Source organism: Cetorhinus maximus, chromosome 16, assembly GCF_964194155.1.
Source record: "Cetorhinus maximus chromosome 16, sCetMax3.hap1.1, whole genome shotgun sequence".
NCBI classification, from domain to species: Eukaryota; Metazoa; Chordata; class Chondrichthyes; order Lamniformes; family Cetorhinidae; genus Cetorhinus; species Cetorhinus maximus.
The window spans coordinates 57,129,382-57,148,324 of NC_135894.1; the positions used below are offsets into that span (position 1 = coordinate 57,129,382).

Consider the following 18,943-nt stretch of genomic DNA (forward strand, 5'->3'; position numbering starts at 1 on the left):
TTTAAGGCCAAGACATTGATCTCCTTCCTCCTGTACTTTTGGGCTTTGCAATGTCTTCATGCAAGGTAATGTTCCTCATCAATCAAACAAGTTGATAATTTGTCCAGCGTGGATGCTGCATGGATCAAATGATACAGATATCACTTAGACCTTTGACCCAAACAATGATAATCCAGGAGACTTGGTGAAGGAGGCTCGACGAAGAAAGACAAACAACAAAACTCTTCATTGCCTCCAGAATGCTAACTTAGCCTTTGGTCAACTGAGGAAAAGGGTATTCGAGGACCAGGATCTCAAACCCAAGACCAAGGTCATGGTTTATCAGGTAGCAGCGATCCCCACACTGCTATATGTTTTGGAGACTTGCGCAACCTACAGCAGGCACCACAAAACAATGGACAAGTAACAAGAGTGGTGCCTTTGCAAATTCAGTGGCAAGAAAAGCAGTCCAACAGCAGCGTCCTCTCCCAAGCCAAGATGCCCATCAAGGCTCTAATCACTCTGAAGCAGCTCCACTGGGTGGGACATATTGTTCATTCAAATGCTGACACCAGACTTGCATCCTCAAAGCATCCCTGAAGTGGTCAAACACCTCTGCCAATTCATGGGAGCCCCTGCCTTGTGACCAGCCAAAATGGAGAAGGCTCATCCAGGAAGGCACCAAACAGAGCTTTGTCAGGAATATACATGGGTAAAATTGAGGTGTCGGAGGGAGCACACAAACCTCCAAACAACCCATTCACCCAATCCTTCAACCACCACCTGCTCCAGATGTGGCAGAGTCTACAGATCGCACATTGGGCTTATCAGCCATTTCGGAACACATTGAACCAGAGTGGAAGTAAATCATTCTTGATCACGAGGGACTGTTTAAAGCCAAGGCCCTTGTCCTTCTAGGTGGTAAACGTCACGGATTTCAAAGGAATTTGCTCCAGTCCATCCTGTATATGGTACACACTGCTGCCACTTTATCAATGATGGAGGGAGTGAATGATTAAGTTGGTTGATAGGGTGGAGATCAAGCAGACTACTTAGTCCTGGATGGTGTCAAGCTTCTTGAGTGTTGTCAGAACTACTCTCATTGAGCTAAGTGGAGAGTATTCCATCACACTCCTTACTGTCTTGTTGAAGGTATTCAAACTTTGATGAGACAGGAGGCAAATTGTTCAGCACAGAATTTCCAGCCTCTGACCTGCTCTCGTAACCACAGTATCTACATTGCTGGTCCAGTTCAGTTTCCATTCAATGGTAACCCCCAGGATGTTGATATCAAAGGGAGATGGTGAGATTCTCTGTTGTTGGAGATGGTCATTGCATAGCATTTGTGTGGCTACGCCTGTCTCTTTATGGGGTATGTGGAACATTCCTTGTTCCAGTCCTACTCTGGCCCCCTCCCACAACTCTTTCTCCGGTACATCGATGATTACTTCGGTGCTGCTTCACGCTCTCGTCGGGACCTGGAAAAATTTATTAATTTTGCTTCCAATCTCCACCCCTCCGTCATTTTCACACGGTCCATCTCTGACACTTCTCTTCCCTTCCTTGACCTCTCTGTTTCAATTTCTGATGATAGACTGTCCACCAATATCCATTACAAGCCTACCGACTCCCACAGCTACCTCGACTACAGCTCCTCACACCCCGCTTCCTGTAAAGACTCCATCCCATTCTCTCAGTTCCTTCGCCTCCGTCGCATCTGTTCTGATGACGCTACCTTCAAAAACAGCTCCTCTGACATGTCCTCCTTCTTCCTTAACCAAGGTTTTCCATCCATGGTCGTTGACAGGGCCCTCAACCGTGTCCGGCCCATATCCCGCGCATCCTCCCTCACGCCTTCTCCTCCTTCCCAGAAACATGATAGGGTCCCCCTTGTCCTCACTTATCACCCCACCAGCCTCCGCATTCAAAGGATCATCCTCCGCCATTTCCGCCAACTCCAGCATGATGCCACCACCAAACACATCTTCCCTTCACCCCCCCTGACGGCATTCCGTAGGGATCGTTCCCTACGGGACACCCTGGTCCACTCCTCCATCACTCCCTACTCCTCAACCCCCACCTATGGCACCTCCCCATGCCCACGCAGAAGATGCAACACCTGCCCCTTCACTTCCTCTCTCCTCACCGTCCAAGGGCCCAAACACTCCTTTCAAGTGAAGCAGCATTTCACTTGCATTTCCCCTAACTTAGTCTACTGCATTCGTTGCTCCCAATGCGGTCTCCTCTACATTGGAGAGACCAAACGCAAACTGGGCGACCGTTTTGCAGAACACCTGCGGTCTGTCCGCAAGAAAGACCCAAACCTCCCTGTCGCTTGCCATTTTAACACTCCACCCTGTTCTCTTGCCCACATGTCTGTCCTTGGCTTGCTGCATTGTTCCAGTGAAGCCCAACGCAAACTGGAGGAACAGCACCTCATCTTCCGATTAGGCACTTTACAGCCTTCCGGGCTGAATATTGAATTCAACAACTTTAGATCTTAAACTCCCTCCCCCATCCCCACCCCGTTTCTCCCCCCTCCCACTTTTTTTTTTTCAATAATTTATATAGATTCTTCTTTCCCCACCTATTTCCATTATTTTTAAATCTAAAACTAAAACCTTGTTAGTCTTTTCCACCCCACCCCCACTAGAGCTGTACTTTGAGTGTCCTGTCTTCCATTCTTAATTAGCACTTTTCTTAGACAAATATCACCACCTTCAACACCTCTTTGATCCTTTTGTCTGTGACATCTTTTGATTATCTGCTCCTATCACTGCTTGCTTATCTCCACAATCACCCCACCCTCAACTTCTCTCTCCCCCCGCCCCCCCCACCTTAAACCAGCTTATATTTCACCCCTCTCCTAACTATGCTTCAGTTCTGCCGAAGGGCCGTGAAGGCTCGAAACGTTAACTGATTTCTTCTCCACCGATGCTGCCAGACCTGCTGAGTTTTTCCAGGTAATTCTGTTTTTGTTTTGGATTTGGATTTCCAGCATCCGCAGTAGCTTTTAGCTTTTACTTGCCACTTCTCAGTCCATCCCGAATGTCTTGCTACATATGGACAGGGATTGCTTCATCATCTGAGGAACTGTGAATGGTGCTGAACATCGTGCAATCATCCACAAACATCTCCCACTTCTGACTTTATGATGAGGGAAGGTCACTGATGAAGCAGCTGAAGATGGTTGGGCCTAGGACACTACCCTGAGGAAGTCCTGCAGCAATTTCATGGGACTGAGATTGACCTCCAGCAACCACAAGCATCCTTCTTATACTCCAACCAGTGGAGGGCTCCCCACCCACCTCCACCCCCAATTCACATTGAATTCAATTTTACTCGGGCTTCTTGACGCCACACTCAAACAAATGCTGACTGGATGTCGAGGGCAGTGAGGGAGGAGTAAAGATTGTCCAGGACAACAGAAGAACTCCATGCCATGGAATCCCTTTCACCCACTCCAAAAATCACTACATTAACATTCAACACAAAGTAAGCAATGTTAGAATTTTTAGTATTAACAACTTCCTTACATCTGGCAGAATACAATGTTAGGATTCAAGTATCCCAAAACCTCAGACCTTAACCAGTCTTCCATAACTCCAGCTCCCACTATAGGTTTATTAAGGAAGAAATCCCACGCACAAGAAACTGTGGCAAATTGGATGAAAATTTCCAGGATTCATTATGACCTGTCCACTGCCAAGTGGCCAATCTTTCACAATAACAAAAACAGAAATACCTGGAAAAACTCAGCAGGTCTGGCAGCATCGGCGGAGAAGAACAAAGTTGACGTTTCGAGTCCTGATGACCCTTTTTTTGTTTCAATCTTTCACAATGCTGCTTCTAGCCTGAAGCTAGATTTAGTGCTATTTATACTTTAATACTCTTGTTGATGAATCTGAGGCCAGTCCATTAGAAAATTGATTACTGGGAACATCTTGCAGCAGTGTTGGATAGGTAGAGCAGCAGCAAAATTCAGTATTTAAGAAACATCTCCAGTGACATTGCTCAGAGTTTCCTCAAGAGGCCGGAAAGCATCTACACCAAGAGCACAGTCAGTGGCCTAGATGCCCATGTAATAAGTTCAATGTTGCTCTTATGGCTAATTGGAAATAATTTTTGCATATACCTATGAAATTGCATTTCAAAAAGGGCATAGAGAGCCAAAAGAAAAAAAAAATTGGAAGATTTTGAAACAATATTGCACAATTTGATTGGTTTGCTTTTTATCCTCCCACTAACAGATTTTCTTCTGTTGAAGCTCTGGATTGTTTGCTTCACAAGTGTCAAATTGAAGTCTCAAAAATTGAGGTCCTGAAATGTGATGCCTAAAGTATGATGTTCTGGAAGTGCTCATTCTTGTGCTATTTAGTCACCTACACTGTTTTCTCTTTCTGTTCTCGCACTATGGCCTCTGGAGTCCGCCAAGGATATATCCTTGGCCTCTTCCTATTTGGCATCTACTTGCTGCATCTCAGCAACATCTTTCAAAAACAGAAACTCTTTTTTCTGCCACTAACTGCCTCCTTCTCCCTGATAACTGTTTGAGGCTGAACCACACAGTTTTCAACCTTGATGTTGTATTTAGCCCAGAAACGAGCTTCCAAGTACATATCTGCTCCCTCACCAAGAATGCCTACTTCCACCTAAGGACCATCACCTGACTCCACCCCACCTCAGCTCATTTGCTGCTGAAACTCTCACCTGTACCCGATCTCTAAATTTGACTATTCCAATGTTCTCATCTTCCACTCTACATAAATTTGAACTCATCCAAACCTTTGATGCCTCTGTCTCGTTCAAGTCTCATTCATCCATTATCCTATGCCCCCTGGTCAACATTAGATTTTAAAATTTGCATCCTTGATTTCAAGTCCGAGTGTGGTCTCTCTCCATCTCTAACCTCTTCCAGGACTACCACACTCCCAGGTCTCTGCGTTCTCCCAATTGTAACCACAATTACATTTTAATTGCTCCATTATTGGTAGCTGTACCTTCAGCTGCCCAGGTCAAAACTCTGGAATTTTCTCCATAAACATCTCCACCTGTCTTACCTCCCTTAAGGCACACATCAAAACCTACCTTTTTATCCAAGCTTTTTGTCATCTGTCCTAACATCCACTTATGTGGCTTAGTCTCAAATTTTATTTGAAATCACTTCTGTTAAGCATCTGGAGATATTTTACTATGTTAAAGATGTTACATAAACACAAGTTCTTGTTAAGGTATAACTAGCAGATCTCCTGTGGTATTGCTCAAGATGTTATCTTACAATGATGGACGCATTATACTATATGTTGCAAGATGTACAAGAGTGGCTTAATTATGATGATTACACAGTATTTTGGCAATTTTATGCTGTGAAGCATTTGGAAATACCCCAAGTAAATAATAGTTGCTATAGAAATAAAAGTTCTTTCTTTATATGGATAGCTTCTCAATGGTAGTTTTATAATTGTTTTGCTAATTTTTGATTCATATGTCTACTCCCATTGTAGTTCATGATATCTTGCTGTTTCAAGTATATGTGCTTTGTGAATCGGTCCAAATTTTGAATGTCGGGGCACAGCACCCAACATTTGAGGCAGGAAGCACAAGCGGGTGTACTAGTTCTAATATATTATACCAATAAACCTCCCATGGTATTGCTTTAGATAAATTATGTACTATGTTTTCCAAGAGAAGAGGAGCTAGGCCAAGCAATGGACTCCCTGATAATGTGAAATTGTGTCCCTTTACCAAAGAAACTAGCTGAGCTCATTCAGCACTTTACAGCTGCAGGCCATCTTTCTGCTTTTATCTCTTATTTAAGCATAATTAGCTACAAATATTTAAATTTTTCAGACATCCTACCAATAGTTTGCTGGGCTGTGATGGTTTTTTAGTGCATTTTGCCTGAAATCAATGTAGCCAACACAACCTAAAAGAATTTTAAGTGAAAATTGCATTCAGGGGAAATCGAGTTTCCATGAAGCTTTGTGCTAATCGTAAAACATTGCATCATAAACAAAACTGACCATGCCCCCAGGACAAATTAATCGCCATTGGGAGTTTGTGCTAAGTGTATCGTTTGCACGCCTTCAAAAGGGCCCTAAAAATTGAGCTGGTGATTTTGGGCACAAGGACATTTAGAAATGTTTTAAAAGCTTTTGTTTTTTTTTATTTACTACAAAACTGACTAATGAACAACAATACAACTAGCAAATGGTTTTGTATGTTTTTTTCAAAGTTATTTTCAGTAATTTAAAATCAAGTTACTCAGGTGTGGATTGACACTAATCACAAATGCTTTAAACAGCACTTTCAGCTGTTTAATCAAACTGTACCTACTCACCACTTTTAAATATATTAAGGAATATTTTTCAAAGCAAAACTTTAAAAAGTTACGGTTTAAAACAAGGCATGATTGCCCTAGTTCATGAGAGATTGTGCATTTGGTAAACGAATTTGAACAGAAACCAGAGAAAAGAACACTCAAGATGGGAACAATGTGCACCAGAATTGCCAAATGTGCCTAAAACAGAAATGTTACATGCCAGGCTTTGGTATTTTATGCAGTCATTTTCTGCAAACCTTGATAAGAAGTGTGAAGAAGCCAAGGTAGTTAAGTGAAATTTGAACGCCTGGGTTTTGGGTATGTTGAAGTTTACAGGTAAAAACTTTAAGGAAGGCTTTAAGAGGCAATGGACAATTCAATTTATATAGTTAATGTTATTGTGAAGTAGATTTTGTTTCTACCTTGTTTAAAACTGAATTTGTCCCATCAGAAAGTTTGGCTAGAGTGAAAAATGGAAAACAAAAACTTTGCATAAAACATTTGAGTGATTTATAGAGGAAAGATAATACCATATATGATTAAATGACAGGCAGTTGTAAGTCAACAAACTGTACAAGTGTAAATACAATTATAATTAGTCATTTTTGTTTGAATTTTAGTTACCACTTCAGGTATGCTACTAGAAACCCATTTCCTTCACAGGTGGTGGCATTTGGCACATTGTGTCTGTATCAACTATTCGAAAGAGCAATTCGTCCCATTCCCCTGTTCTTTCCCTATACCCCCACAAATGTATCCAATTCCCTTTTGAAAGTTTTCTTGAAGCTGTTTCCATTACTCCTTCAGGTAATGCATTCCAGATCGTAACAACTTGCTGCGTAAAACAATATTTTCCCTCATGTCGCCTCTATTCTTTTGTTAATTCTCTTAAATCTGCGTCGTCTAATTACCGGCCCTCCTTCCACTGGAATTTTTTTTTTTTTAAAAGTCATTTTTAGTATTTTAAAATCAGGTTACTTAGGTAGTGGATTGACACTGACTAAAATGCTTTATGATAACCCACTTTCAGTTTAATCAAACTGTACTTAATTGTCACTGAAATTTATAAAGGAATATTTTTAAAGCATTTTGTTTCTTAAAAAATTACATTTTAAAATGATGTGCAATTGCAAGAATTCATGACAGATTTTGCATTTAGCACAAGTCTGGGCAGAAGCTAGAAAAAATACATTCAGACGGGTACAATTTGCATTAAGTCCCTTCATGATTTTGAACACCTTTTCTTTAACCTTCTCTGCTCAAATATAACTGAGGTCTTTGTTCCTTGATAATATTCTAGTAAATCTCCTCTGAACCCTCCCCAAGGCCTTCCTTGACCTCCTTCATAAAATGTGGTGTGCAGGATTGAACACAATTCTCCAGCAGGGTCCAAACCAGCATTTTGTACAAGCTCACTACCACAGTTTGCTTTCTGCCCCTTAGCCAATTTCATATCCATGTGGCCACTGTCCCTTTAATTCCATGGACTTTAATTTTGCTAACAAGTCTATTATGAGGTACTTTATCAAATGCTTTTTGAAAGTCCCTAAGCAAAATGTCCTTTTCTTTAGTAAAGATGGATGCAGAGGACTCATTTAGCAACTCAGCCATGCCCTCTGCCTCCACATCTTGATATTTTTGGAGCCTAATTCACTTTTCTTTGTCTATCTTTTTAAAGTTGTGTGATCTTAAAAGACTTTTGGGATCCCTCCTATGTTACCTGTTTGTCTATTTTCACACACTCTCTCTTGGCCTTAATTTCTTTTTCAGTTTTCCCAATCTTTTGCATTTAGCTTGGTTCACTACTGAATTAAGAACCCATCATCTATCATAAGCCTCCTCTTTCTGTTGTAAAAATTAAAATCTATCTTTAGTCATCCAAGGAGCTCTAGCTATGGATGTCCTTCTTTCCGCCACGCCCATGTAGGAACATGTCTAGTCTGTAACCAAACTATCTCTGAATGCTTCCCATTGTTGATTTAGTGTTTTAACTGTCAATCTTTGATTCCAATCCACATGGGCGAGAACCCTTTACAACTCAGTGAAATTACCGCTCCTCTAGTTGAATACTTTCACATTTGATTTTTCCTCATCATATTCCATAACTACTCTAAGCCTAATGATACTGTTTCCCAAATGCCCTCCCACTGAAACATGTTCTACCTCATTCCCAAAAACTAGATCCAGCAGTGCTGCCTTTCTCACTGGGCTAGAAACATGAAGAAAGTTCACTTGTACAAATTTCAGAATTCCTCCCTTTGTTTACCCTTTGTACTGTTATTTAATTGTCTTGCTATAGACTAATAAAAGTCCCCTATTATCACTACTCTAAAGCATTTTTTGAAATTCACCTAAATTTGCTCGTCTATCTCCTTCCCACTGGTTGGTGGCCTAGAGTATACATCCAGCAGTGTAATAGCTCCTCAAATTGTTCCTCAATTCAAACCAAATAGATTCAGTCTTCAAACCTTGAAGTACGTTATCCGTTTCCAAATCTGTAACAACATTTTTAATCAATACTGCCCTCCCTGCCCTTCTTTTCATCCTTCCATCTTTCCAGAATACAATGTATGCAGGAATATTAAGTGCTAATTCCTCCCTTTGATTGAGCCAAGTCTTTGTTATTCTTATTATACCACATAACTACTAGTATCTGCAGCTACCAACTTTATTTAACACACGGTGCACTTACACTCATGCACTCGGGACATGACCCGATCTTCCTGTCACTTGCCATTTTAATTCACCATCTTGCTCACATTCTGCTGCAATGTTCCAGTGAAGCCCAACATAAACTGGAGGGACAGCACCTTATCTTCCGATTAAGCACTTTATAGCCTTCTGCACTTAACATCAAGTTCAACAACTTCAGACCATGAAGTCTTTCCTCCATTTTGATTCTTTTTTGCTCCCCGCCCTAGGGCAGTCTGTAACTTGGTTCTCATGTTTTGCTTTCAGAAAGTGCTGACCCTTGTTTTGCTATTCACACATTCTGCTATCTGATCTTTATGCCACTATTAACACCTGCCTTAGTCTTTAACACTATCATTACCACTCCCTTGGTCGTGCATCCATGACTTCTTTGTCATTTAATCTCTCCTGAGCTCCAATCCGCCCTGACCTTGTATTTTGCTCCAACCCCTCTCTAACAGCATAAAACCCATCATATTGCTACCTTTCTTCAGCTCTAAAGTGGAATCATTTGGACTCAAAACATTAACTGTGTTTCTCTCTTCCACAGATGCTGCCAAATTAGTTTAAACTGAAGATCAATTAATATTTGGTAATATACAGTAGCTATCATATTGTGGTAATTACAAGGCTCCAAGAGCAGACTTCTAAACAGGGCAGGTTTTACACCATGTGAGACTGGATAAGGGTACAACTATTTTAACCAAAAAAAGGGTTACATCATTGTGACAGGAGAGTCTATCAATATAGGTATTATTGGTAGCAGGGTAGTATATGATCATCAATTGTTTAAAGCCATTGCGCTTCTGTAACTGATCTGAAATAGGGATGCACAATATCAACTTTTCAGATGATACAAAAATAGGGACAAAGGTTATTTGTCAAAAATACATAAGCACCTTTAGGAGGATAAAGACAAGTTAGAAGAAATACAGGCATCAGATGAAATTTAATGAGGATAAATATAATGAATTATTTGGAAAGAATAACCAAGAGGGCATACTCACTAAATGATAAAACTTTAAAAGGAGTAGAGGAACAGAGACACTCAGGGATTCGAAATCACAAATTTTCAAAATTGAGAGGCTAAGTTAATACAACCGAAAAAAAGTTTGAGGTTCTAGATTTTAGAATAAGGATATCAAGTACAAAAACAAAAAGTTAATGGAAATTATACAAATCACTGGTTAGGCTGCAGTGGAAATATGGTGTCTGGTTTTAGGTATTTGACCTTAGGAAAGGTGTCATTGAGGATGTGGATGATTCTTATAAATTAAATTAGATTAGCTTAAATTAGGGCCTCTTATAGATCACAATAAAAGCTTAAAAAGCAAACAGATGGTGAATTCTAAAATGGAGGTATATTTGCTAAGGTAACCATGAAAAAAAATCACTGATCAATGAATCAGTAGCACAAAGGGATGAATTTACCACCAGAACATCAAAAGGACCTGACAGTCATTAGCACATAGAATATCCAACCAAAAGAACAATAGAGCAGAATCCATAAGCTTTTACAAAGAAAGCACATACATTTTTGCTTTAAAAGGTTGAGATGGAACTAGGTTGATAGTTCTTTCCTGTGTCTGGAACAGAAGTGAGGGGGCCAAACTGTCTCCTTAAAATGTTGCAAAAATTATACAATTCATGATTTTACTTATATCTATGTCATACATTCAAAAATGTAGTTACATATCTAATCAAAGACCTAACTGGACTAATAAAAAGCTTTATTTTACTTTCTTACTAGAATGAACGCTATTCATAAATTAGAGTTGCGTTTTGTATCTTATTCAAACACACTCCACCTCCTCTTTTGCAATGAAACAGCCTACCGTTTCATGCATCTTGTGTCGTTCAAATGCAGGCATAAGAATAGTGAAGTTTATCCCATCAATTCTGTTACAAGAATGTTCTCTGTGAATGGAGGCTACCTCCACTATATTGCCATCCTAGAGTTATTTCTGAATGGAAGCTACCTCCACTATAATGCCATCCTAGAGTTGCTTCCCTAATGTTATCTGGGTATAGATGGACAATCAGGCAGATGAACAGACAGAGGTTTTTCCCATTTTCTGCAATAATTAAAATAAGCATTTTCTAATCCATAGTGCTATCCCTGGTACAGATTAAAAACCAAATAGTCTGACACATTTGCAAGAAAAAAACACTAAGAACAATACTGAACATGGACTATCAGTTAACAACTTACCTTTTTTGCTATGCTTTGGGGGAACAGCTCCTACAGGGCCAGTTAGTCCAATGTTGTCATAAAAATTATTAATGGCTTTTGGGTCAAAATTCCCTGAAATGAACACAAATGGAAAGAATTAAGGAACACGATTGCAAGCTAATTTTTAAAATAGCTTTCAAGCAAGCACAAATAACTAAAAACCAGCAAGCAACAGTTTAATTATGGAGCTCAAGTTTTGGAGCGGTCAGGGGAGGTGCAAGCTGTAGTAGGGGAGGCCAGAAGGGGCTCGGATGTGACAAAGGCAGGAGGAAGTGCAAGTGGGAGGAGGGAGGAGAGGCAAACAGGTGGAGGGAGAGGGAAAGACAGAAATAAATCTCAATGGCATACTCATGAAATATATTACCATTTATTTTGTGCTTCCCAAGAACCCACTGGATTTGTAGAAAGATTTATATTTTCCCACTTCTAGAGATTAGACACTTCATAAATTAATAATACATTTTTACTATGTAGTGCATGTGTCCTTTTGCTTTTCTTCCCAAAGTGAATAAACTTACATTTCTCCACAATAAATTTCATCTGACATCTATCTTCCCAATCTGTCTTCCTGCACTAGTCCTTTTCATAATTAATTTATAAGTAAAATTCCTACATTCCTTCCTATGTCCCCATCTGTGTTGTTCGAAATGTCAATACCCAAAATCCAGCCTATTTGAAGAGTTGTCTTAACAATCGATAATTATCTAGCACCCTATTGCCTACCAGGCTAATATCGCTGGGCTTGCCCATCATATAATAATGAGCTTGTCTTTAAGTGGGAGAAATTACAGGGGCTTCCAAAGCCGTAACAAAACGTTGGTGTTTGCAAGAATGAAGCACAGCTGGTTCAATATCATTCCAACTGTGACATCTTATTAACTAATTTATTGCATTCTCATTCCAAACCACGCACTAACCTATTTTCTTTAGTAATTATTTAAGAACAACTCAAAGTTTGTTCTACCATATCAATAATGCTTTCTATTAGCCCAGCCGGGATTTGGTATGCACAGGATAAATAAAGCAGTGCCAAAAAAAGGGGTAAGTGAACTATGACTTGGGGCTCAAGTTTAGCTTAACGACAGATGCATCCAAAAAGCAACATCAGAAGGCTTTCAGGCAACCATGTTTAGAAAAGAGTTTACAATTATTTCAAATAACTAGAGATAAAGAGAGACTGATAACATTGACCAAGAAGCTTAAATTAGCTCAAAGGAAATAAGCAGTCAGTTCACCTGACAGTTGTCAATCTGTCATTTCTGCAACTCTTTCAACAGTACATTGGTCAGTGATACTTTAGATTGCTGTACGTGCTTATTGGAAGATTTGAACTTAATTGCTTGGTATCAGAAGTTCACTACAGACATCTACCGCATATACTCATGTAAAAATCAAATTTTTCAGACCAACTTTTTGACCGAAAATTATGGAGTTCACTTACTTTAGTATATACAGCAGAGTGACCAACCATTCTGGATTTTAAGGGATGGTCCCATAATTGTGGCAATGGTCCCTTGTTTTATGTTCATGGGATGCTGTTTTTCCTATATTTCAGATCTTTAAACTTCACGCCTGCACAATACACATTTTCAATGTTCCCGGCTGCCTGACCTGATAGGTCGGATAGCAAACCACCCCACCCCCCAGCCACCCACCTCATTCTCACAGGTTCCCATGCCACCCCAACCCTTGCCGTTATAAGTTTGTCAGTGCCCCCACCTCCCCCCAGCCCCACAACATCCCTCAATTCTTTTCGTTGAGAGTTGGTGATCCTGAAAAATGGTGCTGCACTCATACAATATAGACTCTTGGATTTATGGAGTACAAATTTGAAATTGACATTTTACTTTTAACATAAAATGAGAGGTCCAATGACCTTTCCCGTCAATATACGTGGAATCACACAAGGCCCTGGAGCTAATCTTCATGTCTGGACAAAACATTTAAAATGCAAACTTCTCATCGAGAAGTCATTAAAATGCAACAGATCTTTCCTGTGGTTAATGTCTGCACTTATCCAAATAATTAAAGAAACTGGTTCACAATACTGCTTGCAGACTTTTTGGCTTCGAAGTGGAATTCCAAAGAATGGGTGTGAAAAATGATATGTGAATAGGTGAAATTCAGGCCCTGTTGTCTGTCAATGGCTTAGAAGCCATTTGTGAGGGTAATGAACAGAAACCCTCAGGTCATATGACAGAAGCAAGGTTTTCAGATAAAGACATTTAATAAGAGACATTTTTGGAGCAGCAGGGGAAGAAAGATCCAGACCAATGAAGGAACAGGACCCTGTATATGGACCATCATCAGGCAAAGGATTCAGATTGGCCTTTATCTCTCTATTTGAGGAATTAAACCAGGTTTTCAGTGCCATTTTTTATACCATCTTGATCGGAGTGGAACAAGAGAAACCTGCCACTAGAAGCAGTAAATCACAGTAAATTCATCTTCTTAATCCTCCAGACTCTACTCTCTCAGTGGACCACAAAATGAACTACAGGCCTGCAACATTTCAAGATTTTATCTCAGAATCTTCATGGAAAGTTAAGTAGGAAAGAGTGATAATATCTCAAGATGGAGGTCTGAAGTTCAGGTGGTACAAAAAAAAATCAGTTGATACTGAACAGCCCAATTTGTCTGGCAAGTAATTATGCGTGTTAAGTAATGTCATGCAGGCCTGTCAGGGCTGCATGAAGCATAGGCCTCAAGTGATTAAAAACAAGAGATAGAGCATGACCAAATTTTTAAAAATATATAAATGACTGAACCAAAAGGACCACATACAAATGACTGAAAATGAGGATAGCCCTTCGCAAAAGCATACTGGTTTCCTGTCGGTTACAAGATATTACCCAGTGAGCAGCTAAGATTTACAACAGTAAAATCTTAGATTTGAGACCAAGCCTGTGTGAGGTTAGCTGATGTTAGCCAGGGTATTATTGGGGCACTCAATTGTCTAGGATTCCTGCTTAATCATTTCAGCATCCATATGAGAAATATGGTTTTGAATTTCAGGTGAGGGCAGAATTTGTTCTGCTTTGATGCTCCTGCAGCTGCCTAGTTTGTCAGGATTCATGTGTGCATAATGGTTAATTAAGCAAGATCCAGGAGGCATACTAGCCACTTTGTCAATCTCTTGGAGAGAATGGAAGGGGAGAAATATATGGGGGAAAAAAGCTGGTGAAGCAGTTCATACTAAAAATGTGAAACCTTCACCAACAGAGTGTACATGATTGGTGACAATAACTTGGGGGATTTGGTAGTGGGGGCACGGGTAGGTGAAGCAATGACGCAGAACAGAACTGAGCTGCAACATAATATAGCTGGGACAAAGCAAAGCTCCATATTAACACAATGGGCCATTCAGCAAATATTCCACTACATAATCTGAACACCATTCCCAGGTGTTTTCAGTTTGAAATGATGGTGAATAAGGTATTTTCTTTCACAGAACATTGAGATGTCCAATTTGGCACATATTGTTGCTGTTAGCATAGCATGCAAGGTTGCACTGCTGGCAGAGCATCACCAATCTGGAACAGAAATGTACCAGACTATGGAGGTCATTTACCCCACAACCAGAGGCTCACTTGAATTTTACACCCTTGAACATTCAAACTTTTGATAAGTGAACCTGTCAAACTAAGTACTGCAATTTGAGGAAATTCCTGTCCGATTAAGTTCACCAGCTTTGTCTTTTTCCTATTTATACAATGTGACAATAAGATAAAAAATTTAACTAGACTAGTCCAGGAGCAGTTTTATGACAGTATTACACTACAATGTTATAATCTCCAGTGCACTTCTTTGAAAAATGTAATAAACATGAACAATTTTGCTTATTTAGATCTAAGTTTTATCCTATGCTTTCTTACTTTGTCTTTTAATTTTCTCTACCTATTTTAATTAATTGCATCATGCCTAATCTTTACCATCCTACAAAGAATACATTCAAATTCTTTTTATCTCATTTCTCATTTTCTTGAGTCCAGCTATCCACTTTGGAAAACAAAACAAGTCTTTAAAAACTGTCAATCCAGAAAGCACGTTCATAGACCATACAACATAGTGGTGCGAGAGTTAGGAAATTACAAAAAACAGATGCAGCACTGGGCAGAACGGAATAAATTTTACTCAATTAAGGACTACTTGGTTACGAATATTTGTGCTACAAATGGAAAACTGTTCCATTCACCCACATTAATATTTTTCATCTGGGTGAACTCAATCGAAGTGTCATGGTGGTATTTTAATGCTGGAAGAAATAATACTTTGCAAGAGATGCTGTCTACATTCTGATCATCCTGTAGGAATGGCCAAAACGTGCACAGTATCTCAGGACTTACTCGTGAACTATAAAGTTTCCCAGCTTGTGGCCAGATTTATTACAAGTAATTACAAAAATTATCAACTTTTGCTGGAAAGGTTAACTGTCTTTGGTATCCTCTCATTTTCTGAACAACCACATACAAGTTAATAACCTGAGAGGCAAGAACAATTGGTTACTGTGCTTTCAGGCTCAGGCATTTCACAGAAACCATTTATGCATGTAATTTCCTTTGGCTAGCCCACTACATACTTTCTAGCATCAACCCCTTCTTCTGAAGGATGCTGCAGCAGGACAAGTTAACATCACAAAAGTTTACACCCACGAAAAGTATTAAGTAATTATCAGAAACAATTATGGCAGTCCAAGCCTCAGGAGCATTGACATTAAGGAATAGAAATGAGATTGGGAAAGGCTTGTATTGTGATAGACAACAAAATGTGGGTTGATTAAAAGAATGAACATAAAAATGCATTCGGAAACCAGAACCAATGGCAATAACTGCAGTAAATGCAAAATAAATATGGTATAGAGTAATCACAAATGGATTTCAATGTAGGCAAATGTTAAGTCATCTGCTTTGGGCCTAAAAAAGCTAGAACAGGGTACTTTCTAAATTATGAAAAAACCGAAACAGTGGCGGTCCAGAGAAACTTGGGGGTACATCATGTACATTGATCATGGAAAGGTACAAAAAATATCAAAAAGGTTAACAAAATGTTGGCCATTATATCTAGAAGACTAAAGTACAAGGGGGTGGGGGTGGAATCATGCTTCACCTATACAAAGCTCTGGTTTGACCATACCTTGAATACTGTGAGCAGTTCAGAAGTGAAATTAGGAAACACCCGCACATGCTAGAAATTTGGAACAACCTTTTGCAACAGCAATGGATGTCATATCAATTGCTAATTTTAAATTGGAGATTAACAGATTTTTGTTAAACCCCAAAAAAGTACTAAGGGCTGTGGGACAAAAGTGGATATGGAATTAGGTCGTAGATCAGCCACTGAATGGCAAAACAGACTCAAGAGGCTAAATCGTCTACTCCTGTTCCTATGTTCGTGCAAAAACTTTTGCATATGTAATAGATATAAACAGAACTCAGGTCAAACAACTGAGGTTTCATGCATTCAGGGGAAGGGGCAGAAAACATGAGTGTTCTATGCTCAGATGGCTCCTGTTTAACAAACTCTAAATGCTCTTTGGGTCATGATTTTAACCCTCCTCTGTTTGGATGATGATGTTCAATTCTACATACAAACTTAAACACATATCCAAACTACCAGCAAATCCGTCTACTCCCACCTCCTTAACATCGCCCAGCTCCACCCTGGCCTCAGCTCATCTGTTGCAGAAACCCTCATCCATGCCTTTGTTACTTTAAACTTAATTTTCCAATGCACTCCTGGCTGGCTTCACATTTTCGACCTCCATAAATTTAAGCTCATTCAAAGCTCTGTTGCCTGTATGCTAACTTGCATGAAGTACTGTTCAGCCCTGTGCTCAATGACCTACACTGGTTCCCAGTAAAGCAATTCCTCAATTTTAAAATTCTCATCCTTGTTTTCAGATTGCTCCATGGCCTTATTGCTCCCTACTTCTGTAATCTTCAGCCCTATTCCTGCGCTTCTCCAATTTTGTCCTCATGTGCATCTCTTATTTTAATTGTTCCACCGCCTGCGATTGTGCCTTCTGCTGCCAAGGCCCCAAATGCTGGAATTCCCTCCGCCCCCAACTCCCCCACCCCAAATCTCTCTACTTCTTTCTTCCTTTAATGCACTCCTTAAAATCCAGCTCTTTGACCAAGCTTTTGGTCATCTGCAATAACAACTTGTACATTGGCTGAGTGTCAAATTGTATTAGATAACATCCCAGTGAAGCACCTACAGGATGTTTTACTACGTTAATAAGCACTGTACAAATGCAAGCAGTTGTTGTTAACAAATGGGAAACTTAAAATAGAAATAGGCAATATGGTAAGTGCACTGGTCAGTCATAGCTCAAAGAGCAAAATTTGCATTTTAGTTATTCGTTATCAGAAAAGAAAGATTATATACCTGAACAGGTTAAATGTTTCCTTTACAATTCTGACTAAGCAGAAATTTCAGTCTTTTTTAAAAGCAGAAATGTATTTCCCCAAGTAAACAGGTGTTACATATTCATGTATTACATTGAACATGACCAGCATAAACAATCACACAAGTTAATGTTCAAGAACGGTTTCATTAAGCTTGCTTATCTTGTCAAGCACCAACTGTTACAAGCAATGAAGAGTAGGCATTAAAACCCAAGTTAACACATCCCTTACCCTCATTAAATGTAGTAAAGACCACAAACCTCTGGACTGTAAAAGGTCAATTTCTTTCAAAGTACAGTCAATGTCTATTTGAAGTTGTCTGTTTAGACTTCGCAATCTAGTCATCTCCTCTGGCTGTGAAGACAAAATAAGTAAACACAGATTGCCCAAACTATTAAACTTAAAACAGTTCAATGCACTAATGTACTCAGATTGGTGACAGACAACACATGACCAAGATGCCCTTGGTAATATTGGCTGATGTCATAATTATCAGACATATCAAATTACCACTAATTGTTGTCTGGCGCACTGACCTCTACCTCGCAGAGGCTGAGCGCCAACTCGCAGACACTTCTCTTCCTCCTACCTCCCCCTGGACCATGACCCCACCACTGAACATCAAGCCATTGTTTCCAGGACTGTCACTGACCTCATCTCCTCTGGAGATCTTCCTTCCACAGCTTCCAACTTCACAGTCTCCCAACCTTGGACGGCCCGCTTCTACCTCCTACCCAAAATCCACAAACAAGACTGTCCCGGCAGACCGATTGTGTCAGCCTGTTCCTGCCCCACGGAACTCATTTCTTGCTATCTTGACTCCATTCTCTCTCCCCTTGTCCAGTCCCTACCCACGTATATCAGTGATTCCTCTGACACCCTACATCATATCAACAATTTCCAGTTCCCTGGCCCCAACCGCCTCCTCTTCACCATGAACGTCCAATCCCTCTACACCTCCATCCCTCACCGGGATGATCTGCTTCTTCCTCGAACAGAGGCCCGAACAATCCCCATCCACCACTACTCTCCTCCGTCTGGCTGAACTTGTTCGCTCACTGAACAATTTCTCCTTAAACTCCTCTCACTTCCTTCAAATAAAAGGTGTGGCTATGGGTACCCGCATGGGCCCCAGTTATGCCTGTCTCTTTATGGGTTATGCGGAACATTCCTTGTTCCAGTCCTACTCCGGCGCCCTCCCACAGCTCTTTCTCCGGTACATCGATGATTCCTTCGGTGCTGCTTCATGCTCTCGTCTGGACCTGGAAAAATTTATTAATTTTGCTTTCAATTTCCACCCCTCCATCACTT

At 40.1% G+C, this 18,943-nt stretch overlaps 1 protein-coding gene across 9 annotated transcripts in view; it reads right to left on the reverse strand.

Annotated features, from left to right (window-relative positions):
• The window catches only part of tab3 (TGF-beta activated kinase 1 (MAP3K7) binding protein 3), a 130,166-nt gene that overhangs the window by 27,400 nt on the left and 83,823 nt on the right, over window positions 1-18,943 (reverse strand). For 6 of the 9 annotated variants that reach the window (XM_078559835.1, XM_078559837.1, XM_078559836.1 and 3 more), the window contains exons 5-6: window positions 17,893-17,986; window positions 11,205-11,297 (exon numbers count right to left, since the gene is read on the reverse strand). In XM_078559835.1, coding sequence (XP_078415961.1) covers window positions 11,205-11,297; window positions 17,893-17,986 — 187 coding nt within the window. Of the gene's footprint in view, window positions 1-10,525; window positions 10,611-11,200; window positions 11,298-17,892; window positions 17,987-18,943 lie in introns of all 9 variants that reach the window. The other 3 variants (XM_078559838.1, XM_078559840.1, XM_078559843.1) reach the window with 3 other exon arrangements.